Raw genomic sequence first — 22,224 nt, forward strand, 5'->3', positions numbered from 1 at the left:
CCAGAAGCTGTCCTAAACGGTCCACAATTTCTGAAAATATGTAGTTACAGATTCTAGAAAATGAACCGAGAATCCAAAAGCTGGAGAATCTGGGTTTAGGAGCTTTTCCAGATTCTTAGAAGCTGGCTACCAAGCAGCTGCTTCTTAGAATCTAAAGCTCCCCAAACATGCCCCTAATCTTATGTTAATATAAACAAACCAACGATTCTATTACATGGAAAATTGTTGTGCTCCAACATGAAATTCTCCGAATAAACTTTTGTTGTTTTTGCAAAAGGCCACTTTTCCAAATGGGTCCTAGGGTCTGTTTGGGGAGTTTCTCCCAGCTGTAGCTTTTTCCCAAAAACTGCTTCTGCCAGAAGCTGTCCTAAACGGTCCACAATTTCTGAAAATATGTAGTTACAGATTCTAGAAAATGAACCGAGAATCCAAAAGCTGGAGAATCTGGGTTTAGGAGCTTTTCCAGATTCTTAGAAGCTGGCTACCAAGCAGCTGCTTCTTAGAATCTAAAGCTCCCCAAACATGCCCCTAATCTTATGTTAATATAAACAAACCAACGATTCTATTACATGGAAAATTGTTATGCTCCAACATGAAATTCTTCGAATAAACTTTTGTTGTTTTTGCAAAAGGCCACTTTTCCAAATGGGTCCTATGGTCTGTTTGGGGAGTTTCTCCCAGCTGTAGCTTTTTCCCAAAAACTGCTTCTGCCAGAAGCTGTCCTAAACGGTCCACAATTTCTGAAAATATGTAGTTACAGATTCTAGAAAATGAACCGAGAATCCAAAAGCTGGAGAATGTGGGTTTAGGAGCTTTTCCAGATTCTTAGAAGCTGGCTACCAAGCAGCTGCTTCTTAGAATCTAAAGCTCCCCAAACATGCCCCTAATCTTATGTTAATATAAACAAACCAACGATTCTATTACATGGAAAATTGTTATGCTCCAACATGAAATTCTCCGAATAAACTTTTGTTGTTTTTGCAAAAGGCCACTTTTCCAAATGGGTCCTAGGGTCTGTTTGGGGAGTTTCTCCCAGCTGTAGCTTTTTCCCAAAAACTGCTTCTGCCAGAAGCTGTCCTAAACGGTCCACAATTTCTGAAAATATGTAGTTACAGATTCTAGAAAATGAACCGAGAATCCAAAAGCTGGAGAATCTGGGTTTAGGAGCTTTTCCAGATTCTTAGAAGCTGGCTACCAAGCAGCTGCTTCTTAGAATCTAAAGCTCACCAAACAGGCCCCTAATCTTATGTTAATATAAACAAACCAACGATTCTATTACATGGAAAATTGTTATGCTCCAACATGAAATTCTCCGAATAAACTTTTTTTGTTTTTGCAAAAGGCCACTTTTCCAAATGGGTCCTAGGGTCTGTTTGGGGAGTTTCTCCCAGCTGTAGCTTTTTCCCAAAAACTGCTTCTGCCAGAAGCTGTCCTAAACGGTCCACAATTTCTGAAAATATGTAGTTACAGATTCTAGAAAATGAACCGAGAATCCAAAAGCTGGAGAATCTGGGTTTAGGAGCTTTTCCAGATTCTTAGAAGCTGGCTACCAAGCAGCTGCTTCTTAGAATCTAAAGCTCCCCAAACATGCCCCTAATCTTATGTTAATATAAACAAACCAACGATTCTATTACATGGAAAATTGTTATGCTCCAACATGAAATTCTTCGAATAAACTTTTGTTGTTTTTGCAAAAGGCCACTTTTCCAAATGGGTCCTATGGTCTGTTTGGGGAGTTTCTCCCAGCTGTAGCTTTTTCCCAAAAACTGCTTCTGCCAGAAGCTGTCCTAAACGGTCCACAATTTCTGAAAATATGTAGTTACAGATTCTAGAAAATGAACCGAGAATCCAAAAGCTGGAGAATCTGGGTTTAGGAGCTTTTCCAGATTCTTAGAAGCTGGCTACCAAGCAGCTGCTTCTTAGAATCTAAAGCTCCCCAAACATGCCCCTAATCTTATGTTAATATAAACAAACCAACGATTCTATTACATGGAAAATTGTTATGCTCCAACATGAAATTCTCCGAATAAACTTTTGTTGTTTTTGCAAAAGGCCACTTTTCCAAATGGGTCCTAGGGTCTGTTTGGGGAGTTTCTCCCAGCTGTAGCTTTTTCCCAAAAACTGCTTCTGCCAGAAGCTATCCTAAACGGTCCACAATTTCTGAAAATATGTAGTTACAGATTCTAGAAAATGAACCGAGAATCCAAAAGCTGGAGAATCTGGGTTTAGGAGCTTTTCAAGATTCTTAGAAGCTGGCTACCAAGCAGCTGCTTCTTAGAATCTAAAGCTCACCAAACAGGCCCCTAATCTTATGTTAATATAAACAAACCAACGATTCTATTACATGGAAAATTGTTATGCTCCAACATGAAATTCTCCGAATAAACTTTTTTGTTTTTGCAAAAGGCCACTTTTCCAAATGGGTCCTAGGGTCTGTTTGGGGAGTTTCTCCCAGCTGTAGCTTTTTCCCAAAAACTGCTTCTGCCAGAAGCTGTCCTAAACGGTCCACAATTTCTGAAAATATGTAGTTACAGATTCTAGAAAATGAACCGAGAATCCAAAAGCTGGAGAATCTGGGTTTAGGAGCTTTTCCAGATTCTTAGAAGCTGGCTACCAAGCAGCTGCTTCTTAGAATCTAAAGCTCCCCAAACAGGCCCCTAATCTTATGTTAATATAAACAAACCAACGATTATATTACATGGAAAATTGTTATGCTCCAACATGAAATTCTCCGAATAAACTTTTGTTGTTTTTGCAAAAGGCCACTTTTCCAAATGGGTCCTAGGGTCTGTTTGGGGAGTTTCTCCCAGCTGTAGCTTTTTTCCAAAAACTGATTCTGCCAGAAGCTGTCCTAAACGGTCCACAATTTCCGAAAATATGTAGTTACAGATTCTAGAAAATGAACCGAGAATCCAAAAGCTGGAGAATCTGGGTTTAGGAGCTTTTCCAGATTCTTAGAAGCTGGCTACCAAGCAGCTGCTTCTTAGAATCTAAAGCTTCCCAAACAGGCTCCTAATCTCATGTTAATATAAACAAACCAACGATTCTATTACATGAAAAATTGTTATGCTCCAACATGAAATTATCCGAATAAACTTTTGCTGTTCTGCAAAAGGGCTTTTCCAAAGGGGTCCCCGGGTTACCGCAGCGAGTTATTCTCACCAACCATTAGTGATTAGTCAAAAATTAAAAACTAATCACAACTAGCAGCTAATCTATGATGATCAACGTAGGCCGTATCGATGCAAATCTTGCAAATGGGCTGCAAAATAAGCCAAAGAATTGATCATGTGCTAGTGCTAATTGGAATCAGGTAGCTCAAAGCCGGAAAGGTGAGGAGGCAGAGGTAGATTAGGATCGACGCAGAGCATCAATTAATTGATGATCGGAGACGGTCAATGGTAATCTTTGGAGGGTCCAATTAATTGATGATGGATCTGCGGCCGACAGCGTTAAATTTAAATTTGGTTGAAATGTGTTTGGTGAGTCCCACTTAAACAGGAATCACGAGGAAAAGTATGATCAAATATTCAAATTAGACATGCTTGAAAACCACGTTGACGCAAGTCAAAAGCGACAATAGTGTATGTATAGGCCGGGCTCCGTTTGGTATGTAATGGAGTGGATTCTGGTTTGGTGGATCGATTGGTATAGATTCTTGTTTGGTATACATGGAAAAAAAAAATCACGTGGCCACACGTATTTGGTATAATGGCTATGTTCTTTTTCAGCCGAAAGATGAAAGAAGAAAATTATCTGACTTTTTAGGAATTTAATAATATAAATAATAAAATTAATTACTATAAATTAGAAAAAATAATTAAAAAATATAAGATGATGAACTTATATATAAAATATTTTATGAAAAATAAGTCATTTAATATTTTGGAAAGCCACACGAACACAACCCATGTTTTCTTTTTATTGGACGTGTGTGTTTTGCGAAACACATTACTTAAAAAAAAACACAATATATATATTTTTTGTGATATTTTTTTCGAAACCTCGAGAGTGTCCAAGGCAGGAGATCAGATCAATCTCGGGCAAAATATCACCGGGAGAAAGCCATGTACAGACACATTTTAATCGAACCAATGCCGGCCAGTTTCAACCAAATTCAACCAGATTTTCAGTAGACATTCTAATACATATGCAAAGCTTCCAGCCAGCTCGGATAAAAAAAATGTTTTCGTGAGCATCCGAGATATTGCCAAGAAATTAAATGATGGTTTACAAATGCGCGTGAAATGACGGATATACCGTCAGCATGCGCCGCTACCGTCCGCGCATGCGCTGCGGGCCGTCCACGCCATCCGCTGCTGTTGTGAGATCATACATGGGTCGTACGTACCAGTCGTATGCATAGCAGTTCTGTTTGGTAATATGTACATGTTTTATTTCTATTTTTGGTCTTATCAAATTGAAAGACTCTTTTCTAGCTTTAGGATCTTTTAATGTCGATAATGGCTCACAAGTTAGATTTTAGGAGGATACATGGATTGGAAATAGACCTTTAAAAAATCAGTATCTATGTTTATATAATATCATTCAGAAAAGAAATGGTTCTGTTGTAACTGTTCCATTAAATATATCTTTTCGAATATCTTTGTTCGGTAACAATAGACTATTGTGGTATAACTTAGTTGCAAGAATTATACATGCCAATTTAAATAATGACACTGATGTGTTTAGATGGAACGCATCAAAATGGAAAATTTTCGGTTCACTCCATGTATTATTCCTTAATAAACAATGGTCATTCTTTTAGGAATAAAGGCACGTGGAAGTTAAAATTACCGCTTAAGATAAAAATATTTTTATGGTACTTATTTAAGAGTGTAGTTTTGACAAAAGACAATTTAGCTAAGAGAAACTAGGATGGTAGTTTGAAGTGTTGTTTTTTATGCACAATGAAACTATCCAACATCTGTTTTTTGATTGTCATTATGCCAAATTTATATGGGATATGTTTTTATATCGTTAGGGTTAAGAGCACCATTTAGTTTTGACGATTTAGGAGAGAACTGGTTAAGTTGAAAGAGTGTGGAGATTAAAAATTTGATGTTGATAGGAGCATCTGTAATTTGTCGGGCTCTTTGGCTAAACAGGAATGAGGTGGCAAAAACATATTTGCAGGTTCTTTTCCGAGTGATATATTTGCTGCGGTGGTGGTCAATCCTACAAAAGCATGAAGAGACTATCTCTATTGCATGTCAGAAGTTGGAGATTTTGGCTATGCAAGTGTTTGGACACTTTGGCTAGAGATTTAGCAATAGAATTCACTAATGCTTTACTCTAGTGACCCTAGTTGTTTTTTTCTTACTTGATGGACTTTTAGCTTTATGTATATGCCAAATTTATACGTGTAATGGAACTATAAGCTTTGTAATAAGTGGTTGTAGCTTCTTTAAAGTCAAGCCTGAATTCTTTATCCATTATCTAATAAAAAATGTACATGTGTAAATAATCCACCACGGGGTGCACAAGTGATGATATGGACGAGGGTCCAACGAATTTATTTCCTATTTGTGTTACCTTTTAACGTTGTAATCTAAATTTAGTCGGTTATGATTTTAAATAGCTTACAATCAGATAATCCAGAAAATATGAAAAAATTTGCCTTGTTTAGATTACAAAATATTTTTGCAAAAACATCACAACGAGTTTTTCGACACATATTTGAAGTATTAAACATAGTCTAATTAAAAAAATTCAGATTTCGTCAGAAAACCGCAAGACGAATCTTTTGTCTCTAATTAATCCGTCATTAGCACATGTTGGTTACCGTAGCACGTATGGCTAATCACGTTCTAATTAGGCTCAAAAGATTCGTCTCACGATTTCCCCTATAACTATGTAATTAGTTTTAATGTTTATGTATATTCAATGTTTCATTTAGGTGTCCAAAGATTCGATGTGATGTTTTTTGGAAAAATTTTTGAAAACTAAGCTGGGCCTTTATGAGAAAAGAACCTAACTTAAGAGCATCCCAACAATACATCCATCTCATCCTGCATCCTGAAAATAGAGAATGAAATGTAAAAAATTAAACTCCAACACAATATCCATCCCATCCTCTAGTTTTGGATGTCATGCATGTTAGGAGAGAGAAACTCCATATTTATATGTACACTTTTCATCCTCCAAAGAAATATAGAAGAGGTTATATAAAGAGATATGTAGGATAAAATTGTTTTATATGATCATCCAAATAAAAATATAAATGACTAAATTTAAGGTATGTTTGGATTCAGGGACTTTCAGTAGTCTCTGGACTTTTTCCTAGTAGTCCTTAGGAGTTTTCTGTAGTCCCTCCTGTTTGGGAAGATGGACTAAAAATGTCTTACTACAGGGTATAAGTACTATAGTACCCCTGAGAAAAGTAGGGAGAAGAGGGGACGGGCGGCGCTAGCGGGCGAGGGACAAGCCGGCAAGGTCATCGAACCACGTCGTCCCGGCTCTGGCATTGTTCTTGAGGCACGGACAGTCGGCGCCGCCTCCGGTGGCATCGGTAACGGGCGCAGTGCAGCGGAGCGGTGGTGGCCGGTGTGAGGTCGAGCTTGACGCCGTAACAGAACTTGGCCGCTTGCTCGAACGCCTACGTGCTACCGGGAAGGCCAGGAGGCGGATGTGGTGCACGTCGGACTCCTCGTCCGCTTCCAGCACCACCTCCTCCTCCCGGGAAGCGGATGCGAGGCGGCGCCGGCCAGCGAGCGGGTGGGGGCGGTGCTGGTGGGCAGGCGGTCGTCAGCAGAGGGAAGAGAACAGAGGCAATGTGTGGAAAGAGGAAGAAAACGTCCGTAAAAATCTTTTCTAAGGGACTACTGATTTTTGAGGGACTTCTAAGAAAAAATCCCTCATATTTGAAAGAAAAGATATTTTTTTCTAAAAGTCCAACGGACTTTTTTTTATCCAAACTGGGTTTTGGATTAGCTGCTGAAATGCTTTAACCAGTCCTCTTAAAAGTTTCCGTGTTGCAAAACAGTACTCCGTGCCTATCTAGAATCGATGTAGTCACGACTCATCCCCTGTGATTGGTTCCTCTCTTTTTCCCGGAAATTTGCACGCTCGACAGGGTGGCCCGTGCACTCAACTCGGTGAAAGCCACTGGACTTAACTGCCAACACCTATAGGAGTGATTAATGTGCATTTAACCTATGATGCCCGTGAAGTAGAAAAGGTAAAATTTCATATTTTTGCAAACATCAAATATTGATGAAGCGCCTTTTTCGGCCATAAGTATTCCATTCAACGAGATTTGATCAAACCTCGGAAATTATAAAGTCCATAGTTTGAACGGAAAAAATAGTACATGTAGATTCCGCCTGAGAGGATTTTCTAAACTTATCTTAATAAAATTGATGATCACTCGTTAACTTTTGAAAGAATTTTACTTTCCTCGGTGTGATTTTTTGAGCAATTAACGGTGTCGATGAAATGTCTTATTAATCCATCATTTTTCGAGGCATTTATATGAGGTCCATTTTATCCTTCCCTTTCAATCTAAGTGTACAAGGGATATTCGTAACATATTTTTGAAGTCCCTTGCCCGTCCTTGAATTCCTATATTTTTTTTCCAAGGTCTATCCAAATGGTTACTCTTAAATCTTGTTTGAATGTAATTTAACAATTACCCATTGTACTCATATCTTCTGTCAAATCTAAATGATTTTTTTGCTACTACCTCTGTTTCATATTGTAAGTACTTTCTAGCTATGTCTAAATTCATCAATTGATAAATATGTATATATATATATATATATATATATATATATATATATATTTCATTAGCATCCAGATAAATCTAGATAAGACTAGAAAGTCTTACATTATGAAACAGAGTGAGTATTTGTTAGTACAAAATAGATCAGAAAGCGGTGTCAATCACCATCCAATGCATCATGCATTTTTCATGGAAAATGTCGACCTATTATTATTATTCTAGATAGGCATTACACTCAATGTGACATAACGGAAATCCTTGCTGGATCGAGAGCACTTCGTCTCATAAATTCAATTATTTCCGCGTGGATTGTCACAAGACATTTTGTTCTCAATTGTCATGTGAATTGCTGCATCATTGCAAATAGCCGTACGCAGCAAACACCCGTGATGTTCTCCAGGTGTATCGCTTTTAATTACACCATGACGCGCTTGCACCGCATACTACGCACACAAGTGGACAATACTAATTCACTCAAAACACATTTATGTGCACGGAAATCCTTGCTTTCTTTTAGGTTTGTTATTTTTTTTACATACATGTTTCGTATACTACTAAATCATGTATTTTTTAATATATATATAGATATATATTTCAGTATCAATTACTCCCTCCGTCCCTAAATGTTTGACGCTATTGACTTTTTTATATACGTTTGACTCTTCGTTGTATTCAATTTTTTGTCAAATATGTAAAGCTATATATATGCATCAAAGTATATTTAACAATAAATAAAATAATATAAAAATAACTAATAATTATGTAAATTTTTTGAATAAGACAAATAGTCAAACGTGTATAAAAAAGCCAACGGCGTCAAACATTTAGGGACGGAGGTAGTATATTACAATCTTTTAGGGAAGCTCACGTTTTCCAAATTGGACAACTTAAGTTGACGTGACAAGCCAGTGCATGTACAATAGTGTAGACAGTTGTGAACTATTTGACATATACTGACAAATAGCTAAACAGAAAAGTTATAAAATAAGTTATCTATTTGATTTTCTATATCATATTTAATATATCTTTTTATGTGCATGCATACCAGTGCATGAAATTTTTCTATAAAACAGGTGACATGCAACCTGTGACAATGTGCACGAGCAGTTAATGAACCAAGAGACGACTATTAAGCTTTTTTAAGTTAATAATACTACGTAAAATGATTAATCTAACATAAATGCATATACACAGCAGTTGTCTTGCTGTTGGACATACCCTAATAAGTTTGGTGCGTAAAAGTTAGTTCTCTTCATTGCCATGAATAGTGGCGGATCTAGGATCAGAAGGTACCTTCTTACACCTTCAGCCCTCCTCTTCTTCTTCCTTCTCTCCCCTATATTTTTCACAGGGAATCCAGCACGTAGGGGGGCTAGAGCCCCGCTAGCCCTCCTTAAATCCGCCCCTGGCCGGAAGATTGATCTGGGAATTAACATTAGAGCAAGTATAATAACAGGTTGTAAACTAACTATAAGACTACATGGAGAAAAGAGAAAATAAAAATAAATGGTGTTGGCTCTCATAAAAGGGCTAACTCTACGCATGCTCCTAGATAAGATAGATGTATTAAATATATAAGTGAGAGAAAGATATAAGATAGATGTATTAAATATATAAGTGAAGGAAAGATATACGAGAAAAATATTGGAGCCAACCTAGTAGCTAAACTAGTGTATAATTAGCTCTAATAAAAACTTATAGTTAGTAGTTGGCTCTGCTATTAAACATGCTCTTATGTAAATTGCTTCTTTTCTTTTAAGCGATTAGTTTATTAATAGAGACATACAAATATATTTTAAATTGCAAAAACAGGATTAACCGGGTTAAGATTGATTTGAAGCTCTTATCTCTATGGACTAATTGTCTATGAAGGTATGGTCTTAGAAGAGCTCATACTATTATACTACTCAGTTTATGTTGTTCTAATGTAGATACAATTATAATAAACTGTGTATATGTCTTCCCCGATAAGAATGGCAAATAATTTCAAACCCTTAAACCAATCATAAAACAGTAACCGAAGGATTTAAAAATACAATATCCATTCTTTTGAAGTCATTCAATCTACTTTCAAAAAAATAAAGTCATTCAATCATATAGAATCAAAACCTTGCTTCTTTTTTTTTCCTCTTTCTTACCGAACCTTGCATAAAGTTCTCCCACATAGTATAAACTTGAATACTCACAAATCGGTCTTACCTGAATGATGAAGAGATCAATCACATTCCGTCGAAACAACCAAACCAACCGAATCTCTGATGTCTCAATATTCAGTAGTTTTTCGATGACTCGTAGTGGCAGCAGTTAGCACGAAGCAAGCGAGAGATCCCCATCAAATTGATGCGCAATGCAACGGAAGCTGCAGGGTTTGGTATGGGCAAAGGGCATGGAGATGAACTGGCAACTTAACTCCCAGCTTATTTGTTCTTGGAAAACCCCACCTTCTTGATGACCTTGGGGCTCTAACCTACTCCATCACAGACCTACCCAGCCAGTTGGTGATAGAAAAATTAGGGGATGTTTCTCCTGCCCTGGTTGATATAGCAGATGGATCATCATTTTTTATAGTTACTTCATCCGTTTTTTAATTGACGCTATTAAATTTTAGACCTAGCTTGATCCTTCATCTTATACAATATTTTTGTGAAATTATAAATCATACTTAGATTTATTATAGTAATAAATCAAATTATAAGAAAATAACTAATAAATAAATATATAATTTTTTTTAATAAGACGAATGGTCAAAAGTCAAACGCAGTTACAAAAGTCGACGACGTTAATTAAAAAAAACGAAGAGAGTACTTTGAAGTTATGATTAAGTGAGATGAATCTTTTTCATGTTAAAAGGTTGCTCTAGGAAATTTTCATGCAGCGTACTAGTAAGAAAGCTTGAAAAATATATAAATGAAATTGCAGAATTCAGAATTTTAGAACATGGTCTTAGTGAGAGTGAGTGGTCACTAATCGGGAAACTCTGAAATAATTATCATAGCTAATATAAAAACCTTAACTTGCAACTTAAGTTGGAAGAATGAACTTAAGAAGTATCAAGTCTCACATTTATGTTTGGTTTTTTCATTAAAAAAGTCAAATATTATATTTATAAATAAAAAATAATTTATGAATAGAACTTTTATATACGCATCCCTAGTGATCTAGAAGCGAATGCTACAAAATAAACTTAAGTGAGAAAACCTCAAACTTAACTTAAATTTAAGATTAAAAATTCAAATTTTAGCTAATAATCATAAACAGAAGCGAAAAGATTCATGTGTTAGTTTTTTAATTATACGATGCTATCGTTTAATTTACTTCAAGTGCATGCGAGTCTCAAATCTCAATGAAATACGAGGAGCGGTGATGAAACACAGCACAAAGCGAAGCATATAATTTGGGGGGAGCCCTTGATTTAATTTGGACGACGAAATTCGAACAAACTGATGAACCTTGGTCCTGGTGATGCGTTGTCTCTATTGCTAGCTGCCTCTTGATTTACGCCAAGCCCACGAGCTCTTACTGTACAGACACTGATAGTCCAAACGAATAGTCAACTTATAGCAAGTCAAACACCCAATAATTCAAGTTCTAAAGAAATTCCCAATAATCCTTATTCTTCCCATCCTCCAACAAAACACTAGTCACAACTTCTATATTGTGTATACCAAAAAAAATATATAAAAAATATTCTTGCAATATAAACATTACTAATTTATATTAAATTTAGTGTTACTCATACCCTATTATATTTTCGCTATTACGTAGAAACCATGATGTATTTTTTTCATTTCCTCACTTGCCTACCATAATATAGGCTTGTTTGGATAGGTGGACTTGGATTCCAATTGTTAATTTGATACAAATCCTGCACCGATACCAAAGAAATCCTCACCTCCCATGCCCTTTGACTGTTAGATCATTCATGTCTATCTATTGCCCTTGTTGTACACGAGGCCACTTCTAAAATTACTGATTATTGGGCGGGCATTACTGTCATTTGCTCTAAGCCGATCTTATGTCACGAGATGTCGTCATTTTTCAAGAACAATATCATTTGGACCATAAATAAAATATTATAAAACGGCAATCACTTTGGGTGCTGACAAGTACATGATGCTTTTCTTAGAGTATAGTTGCTAGTCCATGGGTCCCAAAAACTACATTTTTAATCTACCTCATATAAATCAATACAAAGTCATATAGACCCAAATATCCTTTATTTTTCAAATATTAATATATTTGCCTGGTAATTTTTTAAATTTCAACACATTTGTTTCTTACTTTACAAAACTCCAATACAATGATTGCACCAGAAATAAAGTCTTTTTTCATAAATGAGAAAAACACTAAAAATGAAATCTTTGTGAGATCGACGCAGTATGATGCAATGATTTTTTTTAGGGAAAGTATGATGCAATGAGTTGATGACGTACCTAGGTTAATGTTTGATTGATTACGTAATAACGATTATCTGTTAAGCTGTCTTCAAAAGAAAAGAAATATTAGTCTGAACAGAACTCTATTAAATGGAGCAAAATGTTAGACTCACCTTGTTAATTAGCTGGTCTACTTGGTAGTAGAAGTGTATAAGTATGCTTGGTTTCTTAGAGCAAGTATAATAGCAAGCTGTAAGCTGGCTAAATACTTATGTGGAGAAGAGATGCCAGGATCAGCTTGGCACAAGAAAAAAAACTATATGAAAGAGACATATGAGTCATGTATTAATGATAAAGAGCTAACTATTATATGAATGAGTTCAGAGAAGACTACAAAGAGTCTTATAGCTAGCTTGTTGTCTATATTATTATTGCTCTTTAGACTTATAACTACACTTGTTAACAGGCGGCATTATGCTGTCAGGACTATAGGACTAGGATTCTAGGATTATTAGAAACAGAGGGTATTCATTTGCAGCTCACGAAATGAGAGGAAAACATATATGTATTGTGCAGAAATTTCGAGCAATTACCATGAATATAAAGTAAAAGTTAGATTAAAAGTGATCCCATGATGTTTCACATGGAAATATGAAAGAGTTCAAACGGAGAATAATGTATTACGGAAATCAAGTATTAAGTTTTTGCCGAGCGAGGGAGAGAGGGAGGGAGGGAGGGAGAGAGAGAGAGAGAAATCAGGATCAAATAAGGCTAACATCTCTCGTGCACAATCCGAAACACATTTAGCCAATCATTGTAAATTCAATATAAGTAATGCTTACATAACTTTAACGGTAAAGCAAGTCGGAATTAAATAAATAAAACGAGTGATTTAAACATAATATTGAAAAAGTTATTAACACCATTATCTAAAACAGAGTTCACGTTAAATAACACCTCTGCAATTTTTTATTTACCACTGGTCAGTGGTCACTGTCACTGAGACTAGTGATAATGCACTTGTTCTGTTATCATGCCACCGATAACGGATTAACACCATCCAATTACCGCAACTCCTAATTAACACAAGAGGATCATCTAACGTAATTGATGTACAGTTATGCTATTGATATATACTCCGGTCATAGCAATGTGGGGGCTAATACGTAATTGTACCAGCAGTTATGTCCGAGGATCCGGTTCTCTAATTAAACTACTCTGGCATATATGCTAATTCCTCCTTTCATATGATATAAGATATCTTACATCTAACTATATATATATATATATATATATATATATATATGCGCGCGCGTGTTAGTGTTATATAGCTTTAAATTAAACCAAACATGTAATATATAACAGATATTAATATGTAAGTCATCAGGGGTGATTGTTTGGTTTTCATGAAAAATGCTGACGACATATTTATTCATATATATATATATATGTATATATATATATATGTATATATGTATATATATATGCGCGCGCGTGTTAGTGTTATATAGCTTTAAATTAAACCAAACATGTAATATATAACAGATATAATATGTAAGTCATCAGGGGTGATTGTTTGGTTTTCATGAAAAATGCTGACGACATATTATAAATAAAAAATAATTTATGAATAAAATATTTTATAAGTATTTTTGGTGATCTAAAATTCAAGATTAAAAAATAAACTTTGACGAGAAAAACCTTAAAGTTAACTTTAAATTTAAACTTTAATAATTTTTATTTTAGCTTATAAGCGTAAATAGGATAAAAAGATCGAGATGATGGTGACTAAATAGAAGAAAAAGATCGAGATGATAGTTAGAAAGTCACTAATCCACCGGCTAAGCTTAGGCTCGCCGTCAGTGAAAAGTCACAGTCTCAAACAGGAGAAGGCACCACGAGAGTTTGTGTGGGCCCACAGTGAGACCGTTGACGTTGACCGGTCAACACCCTTTTCCCACGTATAATACAGCCGAGCTCCACTCGTCGTCACTCCATCCTCATCTCGCCGGCCGCCGCGACCGCGAGGAAACCTCCGCGTCCGCGACGCCAAGAATAATGTCGAACACTTATCTCCTCCTCCATGCCCTCCTCCCCCTCCTCCTCCTCGCCGGTGGATCCGCCGCGGCCGGCGACCGCGACACGCTCGTGGCTCTCAGGAAGGCGTGGGGGAACCCCCCGAAGCTCGCCTCGTGGGACCCCGCCACGGCGGCGACCGACCACTGCAGCTGGCAGGGGGTGACGTGCTCTGATGGTACCGGCGGTGGCGGGAGGGCGGTGACGGAGCTGTCCCTGCGCGACATGAACCTTACCGGGACGGTGCCGGCGGCGGTGTGCGACCTCCCGAGCCTGACGCGGCTCGACCTCTCCGGCAACAACCTCTCCGGCGCCTTCCCCGCCGCGGCGCTGTACCGGTGCTCCAGGCTCCTGTTCCTCGACCTCGCCGAAAACTCGTTCGACGGCGCCCTCCCGCGCGACATTGGCCGGCTTTCGCCGGCGATGGAGCACCTCAACCTGTCGTCGAACAGCTTCGGCGGCGAGGTGCCGCCCGCGGTGGCGGCGCTCCCGGCGCTCAAGTCGCTGCTCCTCGACACCAACCAGTTCACCGGCGCGTACCCGGCGGCGGAGATAGGCAACCTCACCTCCCTCGAGCACCTCACGCTGGCCGCCAACGCGTTCGCGCCGGCGCCGGTGCCGCGGGCGTTCGCCAAGCTCACCAATCTCACCTATCTTTGGATGAGCAAGATGAACATGACCGGCGGGATTCCGGAGGAGTTCTCCAGCCTCACGGAGCTGACGCTGTTCGACTTGTCGTCGAACAAGCTCAGCGGCGCCATTCCGGCGTGGGTGTGGCGGCACCAGAAGCTCGAGTACCTCTACCTGTTCAACAACGAACTCACCGGCGAGCTGCCACGCAACGTCACGGCGGTGAATCTGGTCGAGATCGACTTGTCGACGAACCAGCTCGGTGGCGAGATGCCGGAGGATTTCGGCAACCTCAACAACCTCACTTTGCTGTTCCTTTACTTCAACCAGCTCACCGGCACGATTCCGGCGGGCATTGGGCTGCTCCCGAAGCTCAACGACATCCGGCTGTTCAACAACCACCTCACCGGCGAGCTCCCGCCGGAGCTCGGGAAGCACTCGCCGGTCGGCAACATCGAGATCTCCAACAACAACCTCTCCGGCCGGCTCCCCGAGACGCTCTGCGCCAACGGGAAGCTCTTCGACATTGTGGCCTTCAACAACAGTTTCTCCGGCGAGCTCCCGGCGAACCTCGGCGACTGCGTCCTGATGAACAACCTCATGCTCTACAACAACCGCTTCTCCGGCGACTTCCCGGAGAAGATCTGGTCGTTCAAGAAGCTGACCACGGTGATGATCCAGAACAACAGCTTCACCGGAGCTCTGCCTGCCGTGATATCGCCCAACATCTCGCGGATCGAGATGGGGAACAACATGTTCTCCGGCTCTATCCCGGCCTCGGCGATCAAGCTAACCGTGTTCAAGGCGGAGAACAACCAGCTCGCCGGCGAGCTCCCGGCCGATATGAGCAAACTCACCGACCTCACTGATCTGTCGGTGCCTGGTAATCGAATAGCTGGCTCCATACCTGTGTCGATCAAGCTGCTTGTGAAGCTCAATTCGCTCAACCTGAGCGGCAACCGGATCGCCGGCGTGATACCGCCGGCGAGCATAGGCACTCTCCCGGCGCTGACCATCCTCGATTTGTCCGGCAACCAGCTCACCGGCGACATCCCCGCCGACCTGGGGAACCTCAACTTCAACTCGCTCAACGTGTCATCGAACCAGCTCGCCGGCGAGGTGCCGCTCGCGCTGCAGGGCGCGGCGTACGACCGCAGCTTCCTCGGCACGCATCTCTGCGCCAGGTCGGGCTCCGGCACGAAGCTCCCGACATGCCCCGGCGGCGGCGGCAGCGGCGGAGGCGGCCACGACGAGCTCTCGAAGGGCCTGATCATCCTCTTCTCGATGCTCGCCGGCATTGTGCTCGTCGGCAGCGCTGGCATCGCGTGGCTGCTCCTCCGCCGCCGCAAGGACAGCCAGGACGTGACCGACTGGAAGATGACGCAGTTCACCCCTCTCGACTTCACCGAGTCCGACGTGCTCAGCAACATCAAGGAGGAGAACGTCATCGGCAGCGGCGGGTCAGGCAAGGTGTACCGCATCCACCTCGCCTCCCGCGGCGGCGCCGGCGCCGGCAGGACAGTGGCCGTGAAGAAGATATGGAATTCGAGGAAGCTGGACGCGAAGCTGGACAAGGAGTTCGAGGCGGAGGTGACGGTGCTCGGCAACATCCGGCACAACAACATCGTCAAGCTCCTCTGCTGCATCTCCAGCCAGGACGCCAAGCTGCTGGTCTACGAGTACATGGAGCACGGCAGCCTCGACCGGTGGCTGCACCACCGCGACCGCGAGGGCGCGCCGGCGCCGCTGGACTGGCCGACGAGGCTGGCCATCGCCATCGACGCCGCCCGGGGGCTCAGCTACATGCACCACGACTGCGCGCAGGCCATCGTCCACCGCGACGTCAAGTCCAGCAACATCCTCCTCGACCCGGAGTTCCAGGCCAAGATCGCCGACTTCGGCCTCGCCCGTATGCTCGTCAAGTCCGGCGAGCCCGAGTCCGTCTCCGCCATCGGCGGCACGTTCGGCTACATGGCGCCAGGTACAGATGCCATCTCAATTCTCGTCTTCCCCAATCAAGATGCCATATCAGTTCTTGTTTATTTGCAAATTGCGATGAGAAATTTGCCATTTTTGCAGAGTATGGGTACAGCAAGAAGGTGAATGAGAAGGTGGACGTGTACAGCTTCGGCGTGGTGCTGCTGGAGCTGACGACCGGCAAGGTCGCGAACGACGCCGGCGCCGACTTCTGCTTGGCGGAGTGGGCGTGGCGGCGGTACCAGAAGGGGCCCCCGTTCGACGACGCCGTCGACGAGAACATCCGGGAACAGGCCAGCCTGCCTGACGTCATGTCGGTGTTCACGCTCGGCGTGATCTGCACGGGGGAGAACCCGCCGGCGAGGCCGTCCATGAAGGATGTCCTGCACCACCTCCTCCGGTGCGACCGGATGTCCGCCCAGGGACCTGAGCAGCTGTGCCAGCTCGACTACGTCGACGGCGCCGCGCCGCTTCTGGAGGCGAAGAAAGGCAGCCGACGGAGGAGCTCGGCGTCGTCCGGCAGGTGGGACGCCGGCGGCGGCGACGACGACGACAGCGGCAACTTCGTGGTGCACGTTGTTTAGGGAAGAGGATCGAGTGATATTGTCACTGACATCGTTGTTTAGGAGGTCCGAATGCCAGTGTACAGTAGCACTGTAGAGTACATAAGTAGAGCTCATCTACAATGGAGGAGTCCTTTGCAGAGCAGTTTTGTCTGGTGACCTGGATGACAAGCAGAAAACATGAGCCCTTCAGATCTCAGGTTGCAGCAGTGAAGGTAAAATCTGCATCCTGCAATCTGTATGCATGTAACATATAAATGAAGATGTAATCTTAACTGTAGCGTAAGTTAATCTAGGATCTTTCCGATCCTTGGCATATAATAGGAGTATTCTAACAGCTAAGCATTTCTTATTGCAGGGACTGTTTGGTTCGATGCCACAGTTTTATTCAATTGAGCATGTACTTGATAGACAAGTTTTGAGCATGATGAGCAACTGACCACATCACCTAGTGATGGAGGACCAAACTGGTCACAGGTAAATTTGCAGCTTCAAGGTAGCACTTGTCAGCAAGAATGTAACTGTGGAAGTTGCTTTTCTGAAACTTTGGGCTTCAAGCTAGTCGGAAGTTCTGCAGAAACCTGGAGAAGTTTCAGTCTTTGGAATGGACACCAAAAAACGGGCGGCTGGACACTAGCGCTGCTGCTGCTGCTGCACGGGGAATGATTGTGCATGACACAGGGAGGAAGCAAACTTGTGGTGTGATTCGTTGTGACAAGGTGAAGTGAAGGTTTTGTCAAAGTGGGGGCAGGTTGGTATGCAGAAAGGAACAAATCCATTAGTTGGAATCAACTGAACATTCTGAAGAAACAGTGGGAAGGAGCATGACTATCAGTGTGCAGATCGTCAACATGCTTTGGACCTATCTCATGCAGATGCAGCCATACTGGCATCCGTTCGGTGGCCAACCATAATCACAAAACGTGACCTGAATGCGATATTGTACAGGTTTATGAATGATTACTTACTGTTCCTGTCATGGGCATTCGGCCAAGAGGCGAAGGCCCAGATGCCCACAGCCTGGAGGACCAACAGTAGCATGGATACTGTAGCAGTAGGATAATTGTTGAGTTAGAATTAAGAGATAAGATTGACTTAGTGGCTGGTTGGATCTGGTGACATTTTTAGTCCCTTTAACATCGGATGTTTGGATGTTAATTAGGAATATTAAATATAGACCGATAACAAAACTAATTGCATAAATATAAGCTATTTCATTAGACAAATTTTTTAAGCCTAATTAAGCCACGATTAGCAAATGTTTACTGGAGCATCACATTCACTAATCATAGACTAATTAGGCTTAATAGATTCGTCTCGCGAAATAGTCCAAAATACCGGTTGGATTTTATTAATAGTCTATATTTAATACTTCTAATTAGTGTCTAAACATTCGATGTGACAGGGATTTAAAAAGTTAAGGGGATCCAATTTCCACCCCCTTAGTTACTTCACGGGCAAGTTGTACCATCCCTATGTACGGATGACATTGTATTCGTTTAGAATTAAGCAACGGATCGATATTAACTTAGATCTTGTCCCCAAATGTTCTTCTTTTCCAATCTAATTCTGCACCACTTCCCTAGTAGTCGACTCCACCTGGCTATACTGCTAGCGGTGGTTATCCCGTTAACTCATATCCCTGTGGTTATGTTAGCCAACACATGAAGGCAGGGACTTCGATTGGCAGGAAGGCATGGAGCAATACAAGAATGGGTAAGGAGAACCACCGCAAGATTGTCGGGAAGGTTTGTGGGTTGGATGACTACTTCATCAAAGATGATAATGGTCCAGTGATCTAGCTAGCAATTGGGCTGGCTCGATGGTACTCATCTAACAATGTGAAGGCCTCTATGCAGGACCTCAACGAACATTGATTATTATGGCATCATATCAGTCTACTGGCCCTTCAACCTTCCAACCAAAGGTGGATCGATCTTTTAATTGAGAGCTTCTAGATGGAGGCCACCTATGCGTGGCAATAAAGAAATAGCATCGTTGTCATAAATCCATTTATTAAAATAGTAAGCCAAGATGTAAAAAGACTTAAATTATATTAATTTTTCTGTAGAGTCGTTGTATAAGTTGAAAAGTTAATATTGTAGCTTAAGGACAAGCTGCTCAAAAGAAGTGGTGTAGTGTCATGGGCATTAGACCAAGAGGTGAAGGCTCACAAGCCCAACGCATGGCAGATGAACGGTACCACGAGTATGGTAGCAGTCGGATAGTTGATGAGTTAGGACTAAGAGATAATATCTAGTTAGTTACTTTAGGGTCAAGTTGTCCTATCCCTATATACAGATGGGATTGTATTCATTTAGAATTAAACAATGAACCGATATTAATCAAGATTCCTTCCTCATATGTTGTCATAGGTAGGGACCGAGGGATCGAGGCCCATGGACCCAACCCCCTGACGGGTGAACAGTACGCGGTACTGTAGCAACTGGCACTGTAGTAGCATAGCTAGGATAGGATTAAGAGATAAAGTTAGATTAGATCAAGTTAGTTACTTAGCGATTAAGTCTCACCATCTATATAAGGATGGATTGTAACTTCATTCTAATAAAGTAATAAATTAGAGTTAGTCTTCCCCAATCTAAGTCCCTCTCTCATCCCTAGCAATCGTTGCCGCCCGGCTATCCTCTCAACGGTGTTTACCCCCTATGAACTCTAGCCCATAACATATGTTCTTATCTACAATCTAATTCTACTTACCTTCCCTAGCCATCGAGTCAGCCCAGCCATCCTCGTGGCGGTGGTTATCGTGTTATGGCCTCGGTTCATGATAGTTCCATTTGCAAACAAGCCTGCCATTATTCAGTTGACGGTAGTGACGATCGTTCTCCAGACTCCTGCAGATCAGTTCCAGATCAATGCAAGCAACAGTTTACCATGTCGCCCTCTAGTTGAATATGTATGTAAATCAGAATTGTCAATAACAGGATCATGGAGCTTTATGGTCTCTCAAATGTCTTCTGCTGCATAACCGTACATCAGCTTTCTAGTACTTCTCCATTTGACACGCTCTTTTTCATTAACAAATGAAAAGATTTTAGAAGCTAGCATTATTTACACTAGTCGCCAGCATGTCCATTATATGGGGTATTATTACTAGTAATATAAATATTAAAATTCTAACATTATGGTAAACACATTGGTTACCTTTGGAACCGTAGGTGCTTTTATATATATATATATATATATATATGGTGTAGCTACTCCTTGCACGTTCATGATGAAAAATATTTTCATAACTGTTTCTGCTCCCACCCAATAGAAAGTATAGACACTATTAAATCTTAAGTGAATGATACAACTACATATATAGAGTTTGTACTTTCTATTGGAAGAGAAAAAAAATATGTATAGAGGTGTTTCTGCACCTTAGACGTGAAGGGAATAGCTACACTTGGTAGTAGGACAGAAGCTTCCTATATAGGAAAATTATATATTAGAAGAAGAGTCTACACTAAATTGTTAATTATCAATTTTAGAATTATATTAATAAAACACAAAAGTGAGAGTTCAAGATGGGTATGGTATCATATTTACGATTCATTACGAATTTTAGAATTATTAAAGTAGAGTACATGACATTTCCAAATGCAAGAATTATTTTAAGTAGAGTACAAGAGATTTATCATCCAGGAAACATGAAATGCACAAACAGAAACGGATGCTACCTTGGGTTTCCCTTCGTCGGCCGAGACGCCACTCGCGACCCCGCCAGCTGCCCGGGCGGAAGGATGCGTGCAGTTCACTTGACCGGGAACCGTTCCGACGTAAAGGCGCCTCCAGTGGACGGACGGGACATCACCGCCGACGGCCGCAGGGCGCCGCAGCATCCTCAACCGCGCGCAATCCGAGCAACAAGTCTATCCAACCAGAAGAGACGCCGCGGCGTCGCGAGGAGGACGAAGGCCTAGTGGGCCCGAGAGCCCGTAACTTGCTGGGCCGTGAATTTGGTGGGCTTAGTGGGCCACCAACAGCTAAGGCCCGAGATGGGAAGCCATGTGCTGCTCCCGTAGCTTTCCACAGTTTTTTTTTAAGACATAGGCCACGTTCGTACGTAGAGCTGATAAAGTTAACTTCGGTGCGGAAAACGTAGTAATAGATTAGTATATAATTAATTAATTAATTATTATTATAAATATAAAATAGATTAATATAATTTTTTAAAACAACTTTCCTATAAAAATTTTTTGTAAAAAATACACCGTTTAGCAGTTTGAAAAGCGTGCACGCGAAAAACAAGGGAGGTTAGTTAACTTGTGCCTATAGACGAACGCGGGCATAGTATAATTACAGCGTAAATACAGTGTAATCCGTTGATACTGTGTTTTCACTGGAATGAACAAACACAGAAATTTTGGGCTTTTCACTTATGTTTTGCGCTGGATTAATAAAAAAAAAAGAAACTTATAATTGGTTATTGGGCTTTGGTATCTGTATGTTACTAACTGGATTGAGTTCTGGTCTGTATGTGGGCTTTGAGCTGGAATTTGGGCTTTTCATACTGCACCTTGTTTTCTGCCAGAAGCAAACTGATAGGAGACGGGGGCAGTAACTGAGCTGCCAAACTCAAGATCGGCAAGTCGGGCAGGCAGGTGTGCCATTAAAAGAATCGAGGAGATAAACACAGATGAACAAGGAGAGAAGTAGTGAACAGATCTCGCAGGAGAAGGTGTGGCATTAAAAAAATCCTTGTGGCTCTGGTTTACTAGTTGCTCGATACATGAAGTAAGAAGAAAAGGCAAAAAAAAAAAGTCATATGTATATTCAACTTGATGGAAACTCCAGATTTCTCTAAAAAAAAATGTCAATAGATACAGATCATACTGCCAAAAAATTGGATGATCAGAGAGTAAAGAGACAC

At 41.2% G+C, this 22,224-nt stretch overlaps 1 protein-coding gene across 2 annotated transcripts; it reads left to right on the forward strand.

Moving 5' to 3' along the window:
* The first annotated feature begins 14,061 nt into the window (after window positions 1-14,061).
* Window positions 14,062-18,532, forward strand: LOC102719965 (receptor-like protein kinase 5). Of its 2 annotated transcripts, XR_001550604.2 has the most exons (3): window positions 14,062-16,786; window positions 16,885-17,560; window positions 17,704-18,532. XR_001550604.2 is itself a non-coding variant. In XM_006656099.3 (2 exons), exons 1-2 carry the CDS (start codon window positions 14,158-14,160, stop codon window positions 17,364-17,366), a joined length of 3,111 nt encoding a protein of 1,036 aa, XP_006656162.1. In that variant the 5' UTR covers window positions 14,062-14,157; the 3' UTR covers window positions 17,367-17,690. The 2 variants fall into 2 exon arrangements, 1 of the variants encoding a protein (XP_006656162.1); XM_006656099.3 differs by lacking the exon at window positions 17,704-18,532 and having other exon boundaries at window positions 16,885-17,690.
* Window positions 18,533-22,224: the final 3,692 nt, after the last annotated feature.

This window comes from Oryza brachyantha, chromosome 6 (genome assembly GCF_000231095.2).
Source record: "Oryza brachyantha chromosome 6, ObraRS2, whole genome shotgun sequence".
NCBI classification, from domain to species: domain Eukaryota; kingdom Viridiplantae; phylum Streptophyta; class Magnoliopsida; order Poales; family Poaceae; genus Oryza; species Oryza brachyantha.